We start from the raw sequence: 13,788 nt of genomic DNA, 5'->3' as shown, positions 1-13,788 counted from the left end.
ACAACCTAGCCCCTCCATGGCTCAGCCCTACCTGCCTTCCCAGCTTTCTCTTACAGCATCCTTCCCCATGGACCAAACTCATCAGTGAAGTTTACAAACTATGTACTCATCTCTCCAACTGGCTAAGAGAAACATGGGACACTAATACACCAAACGATAATTAACTGAAAGCAATGTTATATTCAGCAAATGTGTATTATTGAGCACAATTGCAAAATATTATATATATTTTAAGACAAAACTGAGACTTAAAAGAAGCTTCACTTGCAGTTGGGAACTTTTAGCTATATCCCTGGACACACCTGGGTTCCCTGTCCTCCACAGTTAGGAATGTCTTGGGATGAAAGTGCCCTTTCTAGGATCCATCATTCTCTTTTCAGAAATATCTCTTCACTAAAATGCTTGTTCCCATACAATTTCTGAAAATGATTTTCATCCAACCCAAATGCTTCTTCTCCAAGTGCTCTTCCTGGGTTCCCCCAGCTGAGCTCCTCTCTCTCCTGAACTCCCACAATGCTCTCCTATCTCTCCTGTCCCCTCTATGCCTCTACCTTATGTTTCAGATGTACATGTCATACCTTTTCCACCAGACAATGAATTCTTTGGCCTACACACAGCGATTTGGTACTGCACATGCTCCTGGAAATGCCAAAAAATGTCTCATTCATCTTTACATAACATATCCAGCATGGCTCCTGCCCAGCAGGAGCTAATACCATGCACATACAAGGACTTAGACATCCTCCCCTGACAATTCTAACTTTACATGGAAGAATAAATACATATGTCAGCTCAATTACATTTTAAGTCATTTTTGTGTGTTGCCGATATAAAACATTGCATTGCAAAGCAGAATTTCCCGTTCCTATTTAAATGTCTTAGAACAGTAACCAAAGAACTTTGCCCATACTTTAGATATTAAACAGAGGTAAAAAGGAGAGCCACCCTCCACCTGATTTTTCCGGTAGTCCTGCTGTGAATGTCTCAGCACACGGTAGCACAGCCTCAGCATGTACTTGTAGGGGGCATATCTTTGATCCCCCAGATCTTCAAGTCTCAGCATTGAGCCTTCTCCGGCTTTCTCCTTAAAGGGTGCTTTCAGAATCCCAAATACCTAACAGGAAAAAAAAACAACTGCTTATTCTGATGAATGGAGGTGCACGTTTTGCAACATTGCAATAAACAGTGTGTTTTATTACACTGACTGGAAAACACTTTTGTAATATTTGAATAGAATTAACGTAAAGTAAAAAATAAAAAAGATTTTTTTAGGATACAAGACCAACATATTAACGGACAGAAAAATACTGCTAAGAGGATTCCCTAAATTGAATGACAAAAAAATATTTAAATAAAATGCTTAATTTTGTTTAGAAATTCTATTGTATTAAAATAAAAATATAAAGATGTTAGGTTGTACCAAGTTACATGAACATATTCAGATGAACTAAAATATAGTTTGATTTCGATAGGCTTTATAATTCTATTATTTTCTATAACTTTCTAGAATCAAAATAATATAAGGAAAATATTTACTTTTCATCTGAAACTGACATCAAAAAACTGCCTCCAAATATTGCTTTTAAACCTCTTCATAAAAGAATTAGTTTATTGTTTCTATACATAAAGATGTGGCCAAATCAATGAATGCATAAGCATTCAAAATAAATAAGGAGCCATATGGGCAGCTAGTGATACCCAGTGACTCAGATTCTTCTTGTAAGAAGAGTAGCAGTGGGAAGTATTTAAAAATCACCAAGGAACATAATTCTTTTAGGCAGCAAGACAGCAGGTAGGATCACCTGGAGATGAACTGGTAGGATAAGCAAATTGTTTATGAAAGAGCAACTAGGCAAAGATATGAGGAGTCATACAAGAAAGCGAAACGGAATGGAATTATCCCTTGTAGTTCATGAAATATAACATGAATTAAAGTTTCTTCAGTAATTCTATATTCACTAAACCTTGAATTTTATTATCTATAATACTAAAGTAAAATGTTTGACATATGTTGGTTGAAATAATATTAATAAATCATTCAAGGTCCTAAAAGTCCTTGAAATCAAATGTTTTATACAAAAGAAATGCTAATGTCAGAAAAGGCTTTCTCTCATTAGATTTACAACCTTTACTTTCTTTGAGAAAAATGTTGATTTTATATACTCAGACAATCAGCTATAGAATATTAATTGACAATATGTCTACTGTCTTCCTTTCCCAACTCCACAAGAACATGTATATCAACAACATAAATTTTATTTAAGTATCTTCCTTCAGTCCACAATTAATGCATGAAGGTAGGCATGTCCAAATGTGCATATTATTAAGGAGTAAATTAATTTACTGGCATGTTATGAACAATTTCAGGAAGACATAGCATAGAAGCAGCTCTAGACTTTCAGGGAAAAAACCAGAATACCGTATAGAGCACTTGGGAGCTGATGAATAGACTGCCCTACTTTTCGAAGGAAGAAAGGGAAAAAAGTAGGAACCAAATGGAGATGGCAGCTTTCAAGTTCCCCTGGAAACTGTACTTAAAAAAGCATTACAGCATATTTTCTGGAGACAGTCTGACCACGGAGGTTTTTAAAGGTCTGTGATAGGCTGTCTCCAAGATGGCCCCCAATGATCCCTGCCTCCTGGAATTATACTCGTATGGAATACTGTCTTCTTGACTGTGGGCTGGATTTATGGACTCACTTCTAACTAAGAAACAAGGTAGAAATGATGAGATGTTACTTCTAAGATTAGGTTACAGGAAAACTATGGCCTCCATCTGAAGGCCCTCTCTTGCTCTGTCCTGGATCTCTCACTTCTAAGGAAAGCAAACTGCCGCCTCTTGAGGCAGCCCTGTGCGGAGGTCCATGCCAGTGAGCTGGAAAGTGAATCCTCTCCCATTTGAGCGTCGAGGTGACTGCAGTCCAGCCAGCACCTTGATTGCAGCCTGTGAAACACCCTGAGCAAGAACTGTCCACCCCCAGATTCCTAATCTGCAGAAACTGTAAGTATCTGCTTTGCGACACTAAGTTTTCGGGTAACTTGTTACACATCAATAGATAACGAATACAAGAACTTTCCTGATACTATAATTCAAAAAGATAAAATATGAAAAATTAGTACATGGAAACATTCACCTGTGCCAATATGTTTTGTTCCCTCATTAATTTCTGACGTTCTCGGTTTGGCTTGGTGATTACCACATCCAGAACGTCTTGTCCATTGTTAGGTACATCAGCAACAAAGAAGATAAGGTCTTCCAATAATTTGGTCACAAACCTATCATAAAACAAAAAGGAAACATTATGGTGTGCTTAATTTTGGAAATGTATTTAAATAAACACTAAGAACTAAAATACTAGGAAAGTGAAAGTATTTTATAATAACTATTTAATTAACAAAATACCTAATGCAGTTAATATTTACTTAAATCTTTATGAAGAGCATACCTTTTTCAGTTACTCCAACCCGACCCCACCTCCACCTCTAATCAAATATCTGGAAACACAACTATGAAATAAAACCCTGTGAGTCCCCAAAACAGATGTGTTCAGAGCATTTCACCTAACCACAGATGCTCTTCCATGACTGATTACCAAAGAAGAGTATTTCTGCTTTAAGGGAGAACAGCTAAACTAAATTCCTTTTTTTAAATTATTTATTTATTTATTTATTTTTCTTATTAGTCATCCATTTTATACACATCAGTTTATACATATCAACCCCCACTGCCCAATTCATCAAACCACCACCCCCACTCCCCCGCCGCTTTCCCCACTTGGTGTCCATACGTCTGTTCTCTACATCTGTGTCTCTATTTCTGCCCTGCAAACTGGTTCATCTGTACCATTTTTCTAGGTTCCACATATATGCGTTAATATACGGTTTGTTTTTCTCTTTCTGACTTACTTCACGCTATATGACAGCCTCTAGATCCATCCACGTCTCTACAAATGACCTAATTCCGTTCCTTTTTATGGCTTTTATTCCATTGTATATATGTACCACTTCTTCTTTATCCAATCGTCTGTCGATGGGCATTTACGTTGCTTCCATGACCTGGCTATTGTAAATAGAGCTACAATGAACATTTTGGGGTGTATGTGTCTTTATGAATTATGGTTTTTTCTGTGTATATGCCCAGTAGTGGGATGGCTGGGTAATACGGTAATTCTATTTTTAGTTCTTTAAGGAACCTGAATATGGTTCTCCATAGTGGCTGTATCAATTTATATTCCCACCAACAGTGCAAGAGGGTTCCCTTTTCTCCACACCCCCTCCAGCATTTGTTGTTTGTAGATTTTCTGATGATGCCCATTTTAACTGGTGTGAGGTGATACCTCATTGTAGTTTTGATTTGCATTTCTCTAATAATTAGTGATGTTGAGCAGCTTTTCATGTGCTTCTTGGCCATCTGTATGTCTTCTTTGGAGAAATGTCTATTTAGGTCTTCTGCCCATTTTTTGATAGAGTTGCTAGTCATCTTAATATTGAGCTCCATGAGCTGTTTATATATTTTGGAGATTAATCCCTTGTCCAATGATTCATTTGCAAATATTTTCTCCCATTCTAAGGGTTGTGTTTTCGTCTTATTTATGGTTTTCTTTACTGTGAAAAAACTTTGAAGTTTCATTAGGTCCATTTGTTTATTTTTGTTTTTATTTCCATTACTATAGGAGGTGGATCAAAAAAGGTCTTGCTGTGATTTATCTCAAAGAGTGTTCTATGTTTTCCTCTAAGACTTTTATAGTGCCCAGTCTTACATTTAGGTCTCTAATCCATTTTGAGTTCATTTTTGTGTATGGTGTTAGGGAGTGTTCTAATTTCATTCTTTTACATGTACCTGTCCAGTTTTCCCAACACCACTTATTGAAGAGGCTGTCTTTTCTCCATTGTAAATGCTTGTCTCCTTTGTCATAGATTAGTTGACCATAGGTGTGTGGGTTTATCTCTGGGCATTCTATCTTGTTGCATCGATCTATGTTTCTGTTTTTGTGCCAGTACCATATTGCATTGATTACTATAGCTTTGTAGTATAGTCTGAAGTCAGGGAGATGGATTCCTCCAGCTCCGTTTTTTTCCCTCAAGACTGCTTTGGCTATTAGCAGTCTTTTGTGTCTCCATACAAATTTTATGATGATTTGTTCAAGTTCCGTAAAAAATGCAATTGGTAATTTGATAGGGATTGCATTGAATCTGTAAATTGCTTTGGGTAGTATAGTCATTTTCAAAATAATGATTCTTCCAATCCAAGAACATGGTATATCTCTCCAACTGTTGGTATCATCCTTAATTTCTTTCAGTAGTGTCTTATACTTTTCCACATACAGCTCTTTTGTCTCTCTGGGTAGGTTTACTCCTAGGTATTTTATTCTTTTTGTTACAGTGGTAAATGGGAGTGTTTCCTATATTTCTATTTCAGATTTTTCATCATTAATGTATAGGAATGCAAGAGATTTCTGTGCATTAATTTTGTACCCTGCAACTTGACCAAATTCATTGATTAGCTCTAGTAGTTCTTTGGTGGCATCTTTAGGATTCTCTATGTATAGTATCATGTCAACTGTAAAGTGACAGTATTACTCCTTTTCCAATTTGTATTCCTTTTGTTTCTTTCTCTTCTCTGATTGCCGTGGCTAGAACTTCCAAAACTATGTTGAATAACAGTGGTGAGAGTGGACATCCTTGTCTTGTTCCTGATCTTAGAGGAAATGCTTACAGTTTTTCACCATGGAGAATGATGCTTGCTGTGGGTTTGTCATATATGGCCTTTATTATGTTGAGGTAGGTTCCCTCTATGCCCACTCTCTGGAGAGACTTTATCATAAATGGGTGTTGAATTTCGTCAAAAGCTTTTTCTGCATCTATTGAGGTGATCACATGGTTTTTATTCTTCAATTTGTTAATATAGTGTATCACATTGATTAATTTGTGTATATTGAAGAATCCTTGCATCCCTGGGATAAATCCCACTTGATCATGGTGCATGATCCTTTTAATGTGTTGTTGGATTCTGTTTGCTAGTATTTAGTTGAGGATTTTTTCATCTATATGCATCGGTGATATTGGTCTGTAATTTTCTTTTTTTGTAGTATCTTTTTCTGGTTTTGGTATGAGGGTGATGATGGCCTCATAGAATGATTTTGGGAGTGTTCCTTCCTCTGCAATTTTTTGGAAGAGTTTGAGAAGGATGGGTGTTAGCTCTTCTCTAAATGTTTGATAGACTTCACCTGTGAAGCCATCTGGTGATTTAATCACAGTTTCAATTTCATTACTTCTGATTGGTGTGTTCATATTTTCTATTTCTTCCTCATTCAGTCTTGAAAAGTTATACCTTTCTAAGAATTTGTCCATTTCTTCCAGGTTGTCCATTTTATTGGCATAGAGTTGCTTGTAATAGTCTCTTAAGATGCTCTGTATTTCTGCAGTGTCTGTTGTAACTTCTCCTTTTGCATTTGTAATTTTATTGATTTGAGTCCCCTCCCTCTTTTTCTTGATGAGTCTGGCTAATGGTTTATCAATTTTGTTTACCTTCTCAAAGAACTAGCTTTTAGTTTTATTGATCTTTGTTATTGTTTTCTTTGTTTCTATTTCATTTATTTCCTCTCTGATCTTTATGATTTATTTCCTTCTGCTAACATTGGGTTTTGTTTGTTCTTCTTTCTCTAGTTCCTTTAGGTGTAATGATAGATTGTTCATTTGATATTTTTCTTGTTTCTTGAGGTAGGGTTGTATAGCTATAAACTTCCCTCTTACAACTGCTTTTGCTGCATCCCATAGGTTTTGGATCTTCATGCTTTCATTGTCATTTGTCTCTAGGTATTTTTTGATTTCCTCTCTGACTTCTTCGGCGATCTCTTGGTTATTCAGTAATGTATTTTTTAGCCTCCATGTGTTTGTGTTTTTTACAGATTTTTTTCCCTGTAATTGATTTCTAATCTCATAGCGTTGTGTTCAGAAAAGATGTTTGATATGATTTGAATTTTCTTAAATTTACTTGATTTCTGACCCAAGATGTGATCTATCCTGGAGAATGTTCTGTGTGCACTTGAGAAGAAAGTGTAATCTCCTGTTTTTGGAAAGAATGTCCTATAAATATCAATTAAATCTATCCGGTCTTTTTGTCATTTGAAGCTTCTGTTTTCTTATTTATTTTCATTTTGCATGATCTGTCCATTGGTGTAAGTGAGAAGTTAAAGTCCCCCACTATTATTGTGTTACTGTCGATTTCCTCTTTTATAGCTGTTTGCAGTTGCTTTATGTATGGAGGTGCTCCCATGTTGGGTGTATATATATTTATAAGAGTTATATCTTCTTGCATTGATCCCTTGATAATTACGTAGTATCCTTCCTTGTCTCTTGTAACAGTCTTTATTTTAAAGTCTATTTTATCTGATATGAGTAATGCTACTCCTGCTTTCTTTTGATCTCCTTTTGCACGGAATGTCTTTTTCCATCCCCTCACTTTCAGTCGGTATGTGTCCCTAGGTCTGAAGTGGGTCTCTAGTAGACAGCATATATATATGGGTCTTGTTTTTGTATCCATTCAGCATGCCTGTGTCTTTTGGTTGGAGCATTTAATCCATTCACATTTAAGGTAATTATCCATATGTATGTTCCTATTACCATTTTCTTAATTGTTTTGGGTTTGTTTTTGTAGGTTCTTTTCTTCTCTTGTGTTTCCCACTTAGAGAAGTTCCTTTAGCATTTTTTGTAGAGCTGGTTTGGTGGTGCTGAATTCTCTTAGCTTTTGCTTGTCTGTAAAGCTTTTGATTTCTCCAATGAATCTGAATGAGATCCTTGCCCAGTAGAGTAATCTTGGTAATAGGTTTTTCCCTTTCATCACTTTAAGTATATTATGCCACTCCCTTCTGGCTTGTAGAGTTTCTGCTGAGAAATCAGCTGTTAACCTTATGAGAGTTCCCTTGTATGTTATTTGTCATTTTTCCCTTGCTGCTTTCAATAATTTTTCTTTGTCTCTAACTTTTGCCAATTTGATTACTATGTGTCTCGGTGTGTTTCTCCTTGGGTTTATCCTGTATGGGAGTCTCTGTGCTTCCTGGAATTGGGTGGCTACTTTCTTTCCCATGTTAGGGAAGTTTTCGACTACAATCTCTTCAAATATTTTCTCTGGTCCTTTCTCTCTCTCTTCTCCTTCTGGGACCCCTATAATGCGAATGTTGTTGCAGTTAATGTTGTCCTAGAGGTCTCTTAGGCTGTCTTCATTTCTTTTCATTCTTTATTCTGTTCCGCAGCAGTGAATTCCACCATTCTGTCATCCAGGTCACTTATCTGTTCTTCTGCCTCAGTTATGCTGCTACTGATTCCTTCTAGTGTAGTTTTCATTCCAGTTACTGTGTTGTTCATCTCTGTTTGTTCTTTAATTCTTCTAAATCTTTATTAAACATTTCTTGCATCTTCTGTATCTCTGCCTCCATTCTTTTTCTGAGGTACTGGATCATCGTCACTATCATTGCTCTGAATTCTTTTTCTGGAAGGTTGCTATCTCCACTTCATTTAGTTGTTTTTCTGGGGTTTTATCTTGTTCCTTCATCTGGTACATAGCCCTCTGCCTTTTCATCTTGTCTCTCTTTCTGTGAATGTGGTTTCTGTTCCACAGGCTGCAGGATTGTAATTCTTCCTTTTTATGTATTTTCCTTTGTGCTTTGTCTAGTTTCACATGCTCACAGGGGGCCTTGTGCGGAGACCTTGCATGCAGTGCTTCAGATTGTGAAAAGACAGCACCGGCACTTTAATATGGCGGCGGTGGGATGCCTGCAGAGACTCTGCATGGGACACGGCTCTGAGATCTAAACTAAATTCTTAATTTAGATTCTTTTCTTTTTCACTATTAACTTAGACTACATTTCTTTTTTTTTTTTAGCATCTTTATTGGAGCATAATTGCTTTACAATGGTGTGTTAGTTTCTGCTGTGTAACAAAGTGAATCAGCTATACATATACATATATCCCCATATCTCCTTCCTGTTGCATCCCCTCCCACCCTCCTTATCCCACCCCTCTAGGTGGTCACAAAGCACCGAGTTGATCTCCCTGTGCTATTTGGCTGCTTCCCACTAGCTACCTATTTCACATTTGGTACTGTATATACGTCCATGCCACTCTCTCACTTCACCCCAGCTTACCCTTCCCCCTCCTCATGTCCTCAAGTCCATTTTCTTGTTTGTTTGTTTCTGCTTTATAACAAAGTGAATCAGTTATACATATACATATGTTCCCATATCTCTTCCCTCTTGCGTCTCCCTACCTCCCACCCTCCCTATTCCACCCCTCCAGGCGGTCACAAAGCACCGAGCCAATATCCCCATGCTATGCGGCTGCTTCCCACTAGCTATCTACCTTACGTTTGGTAGTGTATATATGTCCATGCCTCTCTCTCACTTTGTCACAGCTTACCCTTCCCCCTCCCCATATCCTCAAGTCCATTCTCTAGTAGGTCTGTGTCTTTATTCCTGTCTTACCCCTAGGTTCTTCATGACATTTTTTTTCTTAAATTCCATAAATATGTGTTAGCATATGGTATTTGTCTTTCTCTTTCTGACTTACTTCACTCTGTATGACAGACTCTAGGTCTATCCACCTCATTACAAATAGCTGAATTTCGTTTCTTTTTATGGCTGAGTAATATTCCATTGTATATATGTGCCACATCTTCTTTATCCATTCATCCGATGATGGACACTTAGGTTGCTTCCATCTCCGGGCTATTGTAAACAGGGCTGCAATGAACATTTTGGTACATGACTCTTTTTGAATTATCGTTTTCTCAGGGTATATGCCCAATAGTGGGATTGCTGGGTCATATGGTAGTTCTATTTGTAGGGTTTTAAGGACCCCCCATACTGTTCTCCATAGTAGCTGAACCAATTCACATTCCCACCAGCAGTGCAAGAGTGTTCCCTTTTCTCCACACCCTCTCCAGCATTTATTGTTTCCAGACTTTTTGATGATGGCCATTCTGACTGGTGTGAGATGATATCTCATTGTAGTTTTGATTTCCATTTCTCTAATGATTAATGATGTTGAGCATTCTTTCATGTGTTTGTTGGCAGTCTGTATATCTTCTTTGGAGAAATGTCTATTTAGGTCTTCTGCCCATTTTTGGATTGGGTTGTTTGTTTTTTTGTTAATGAGCTGCTTGTAAATTTTGGAGATTAATCCTTTGTCAGTTGCTTCATTTCCAAATATTTTCTCCCATTCTGAGGGTTGGCTTTTGGTCTTGTTTATGGCTTCTTTTGCTGTGCAAAAGCTTTGAAGTTTCATTAGGTCCCATTTGTTTATTTTTGTTTTTATTTCCATTTCTCTAGGAGGAGGGTCAAAAAGGATCTTGCTGTGATTTATGTCATAGAGTATTCTGCATATGTTTTCCTCTAGGAGTTTGATAGTTTCTGGCCTTACATTTAGGTCTTTAATCCATTTTGAGTTTATTTTTGTGTATGGTGTTAGAGAGTGATCTCATCTCATACTTTTACATGTACCTGTCCAGTTTTCCCAGCACCACTTATTCTCAAGTCCATTTTCTACTTCTGCGTCTTTACTCCTGTCCTGTCCTTATGTTCTTCAGAACTATTTTTTTTTTTTTAGATTTCATTTATATGTGTTAGCATATGTTATTTGTTTTTCTCTTTCTGACTTATTTCACTCTGTATGACAGACTCTAGGTCCATCCACCTCACTACAAATAACTCAATTTCATTTCTTTTTAGGCCTGAGTAATAGTCCATTGTATTTATGTGCCACATCTTCTTTATCCATTCATCTGTCAATGGACACATAGGTTGCTTCCATGTCCTGGTTATTGTTAATTGAGCTGCAATGAACATTGTGGTACATGACTCTTTTTGAATTATGGTTTTTTCAGGGTATATGCCCAGTAGTGGGATTGCTGGGTCGTATTGTAGTTCTATTTTTATCAGTCTACATCTCTTAATGTTCACTACATTTCAATTTCTCCCTGTACAAAAGAGGAAAAACTTAACTGAACTTCATAGAAAGACAAGAGTAAGCAATCAGATGCTCTAAATTGTTCTGAAAGTATTACCTGATCTATAAAAATCATAATATTCTAAAATCATACACTAATGTTCACCTTTAAATTCTACATTTCAGTTATTATTTTAACAATTACTTGAACTTCAGTGGTTCCCCGCTTAGCCTTCTTCTTCCTCCTTCCTGTGATTTTTCATTTTCTATATGAATTTTTTTATGATTCCAGGTAGTAGAACACCAGGGAGCTGCACCGTATGTGAATTTTTGGATACAACAAAAGCTATCCAACAAATATTTAAATATGTTTTATCCAAGAAGATGTGGTATATATATACACAATAGAATATTTCTCAGCCATAAAAAAGAATGAAATAATGCCATTTGCAGCCACATGGATGGACCTGGAGATTATCATATTAAGTGAAGTAAGTCAGACAGAGAAAGACAAATACCATATGATATCACTTACATGTGGAATCTAAAATATGACACAAATGAACTTATTTACAACTTATTTATTGAAACAGACTCAGAGACATAGAAAACAGACTTACGGTTACCAAATGCGAAAGGGGGTGGAGGATGGATAAATTAGGAGTTTGGGATTAGCAGACACAAACTACTATATATAAAATAGATAAACAACAAGGTCTTATTGCATAGCGCAGGGAACGATATTCAGTATCCTGTAATAAACTGGAATGGAAAAGAATGTGAAGAAGAATATGTATATTTATGTATAACTGAATCACTTTGCTATACACTAGAAACTAACACAACATTGTAAATCTACTATACTTCAATAAATAAATAAGCTTTATCCACATACGTTAGCATAATTATTCACCATTATCATCATGATCAATCATGATAACATCAATAAGAAAACTACAGTTTAAGAGATTCAGCGACTCTAGCAAAGTGTGGAATGTATTCAGTTAGGAAGCATCTCGATCTTATCTCCAGATTTACCTCCTGCAATGGAATGGAGTTAAGTGGACACATCCATAATCCAGAATTTAGCCACCACATCCAAGTTTCAGCACACTTCCAAGGATCATAAACTCCACCCCCAAATTCCAGAGATATTATGTTTTCTTGTGTGCCTATTTAAAATCTTAACCCAATCTATTTCTTTTTGACAACATGTCTAACGAATAGGATTCACTCACACAACTTCTGTGGGCAACCACAGAAATGTAAAACATGATTCCTATGCATCAAAATGTGGTGTGAATTTCTTTTGAAATTGTGACTCAATGTCTTCTATATCATTCTGTTATTCAGAAAAGAAATAATAAAACATTTATTTTGAGCTCAGATTTCTTGAACAAACTGAAATTAAGTTGAACCTTAGTGGCTCAATCTACAAGTCCAGTCCGAGCATAAATATATCTGCATTTTCTTTTTAAAAGTACTAGTGTTCTTTTTCTCTTGCTGTTTTGAGGATATTGTATTCAGACGTTTAGACATCTAAGAAAGGGCAACTTTGGGAGCAACTACAAATGACTCTGCTCCAAACTCCTCCAAATGGCCTAAAAATTGATATAGTTAATGGAGTGATGATGAAGAAAATTAAGTCTTGACTGAGGATCGCTGTACATTAACTTATTTGCAGAGCCCACCTCCCTTGATGTTGAGGCAGTGATAGCCAAGAAAACTAGTCTTCTCTTTTGACCTCCAAAACTGTTGAAACCTTATTCTTTTGTCTTTTCACCTCAAGCATCCCACCTGTGGCAGACAAAAGTGGGTTTTTTCAGTTTAGATAAAATTACAATTCTATACTGGGAGATGGTTAGGTCCTACTAACTCATTCAATCTTATTAATCTGCTTTTACTAAAAAAATTTTTTGTGACTTTTTTATCATAGGCAGCAATGAGAGATGAAATATATTTTTTTAAAAGACATACCTAAAACCATAATAAAAAGCTTTGTGGATCAGGAATAAAATAAGAAAGACAGCGATGAGCAAGGATAATATTCAGTACTGGCAAGAAAATGGGTACTGAAAGCATGTGATAAGGAGTTAAACTAAAGACAAGAAAGCAGAGACTAAAGCAGGGCTTCTCCATCTCTTAAAGGAACCTTAAAAATGTGGTGATCCCTGTTTGGGCCCTAGCTGTACAGTGAGTAGTAGGAGGAAAGAGAGGAAGCACAGACAGGACTGGACATACCCACCTGTGATCTCAATGGCTAAAGCCTTAAATTACCATAAGACATGAACTCTCAGCCCTCAATATCAGATCTGGCTCCAGACTTGTTGAGGCAAGCCAGGTAGAGGCAACCATAAAACTAATAAAAAAGATGAGTGAATGTAGAGAGAGGATAAGCAAAAATCGCCCATCCAAGAAGAGCCTGCATATTTAAATTCCAAAGCACATGAGAAAAACTGACATTAAGAAAGCCAACCATCATACTAAAAAATCAGGAGGCCAATTCGTTACCAACAAAATTCAAGTAACAGAACAATTTCAAAATAGCTTTTAAATAAGTGTTTCCAACCTCAAAGAGATAAAGAAAATAACTATATACCAAAAAAGACAACATATATAAAAGAGGGCAGATACAAATGAAGAAAAGGTGGCTATGCAAAAGAATCAATAGAAATCTGAGAAATAAAATTATAATCATTTAAATAAAAATATAATTCATGAAGGTAAACTATTATACACACATTCTAAGAAAAAGTAGTGACTTACAATATAGACAGTATTGAAAAATTCGATCCAGAGAGCAACAGATTCTAAAAGGCAAATTATAAAAGGAAATTTAAAAGATAA

General features: G+C 36.3%; 1 protein-coding gene across 3 annotated transcripts in view; it reads right to left on the bottom strand.

Moving 5' to 3' along the window:
• ITPR2 (inositol 1,4,5-trisphosphate receptor type 2) overlaps positions 1–13,788 on the bottom strand; it is a 527,231-nt gene that overhangs the window by 358,746 nt on the left and 154,697 nt on the right. For all 3 annotated transcript variants that reach the window (XM_079936794.1, XM_079936796.1, XM_079936795.1), the window contains 2 exons: positions 3,135–3,276; positions 953–1,114 (listed from right to left, as the gene is read on the bottom strand). In XM_079936794.1, coding sequence (XP_079792920.1) covers positions 953–1,114; positions 3,135–3,276 — 304 coding nt within the window. The remainder of the gene's footprint in view (positions 1–952; positions 1,115–3,134; positions 3,277–13,788) is intronic.

The sequence above is a fragment of the Stenella coeruleoalba genome (genome assembly GCF_951394435.1).
Source record: "Stenella coeruleoalba genome assembly, chromosome: 11".
NCBI lineage: Eukaryota > Metazoa > Chordata > Mammalia > Artiodactyla > Delphinidae > Stenella > Stenella coeruleoalba.
The sequence above is the reverse complement of the archived record's forward strand: the minus strand, read 5'-3'. Positions and strand labels throughout refer to the sequence as shown.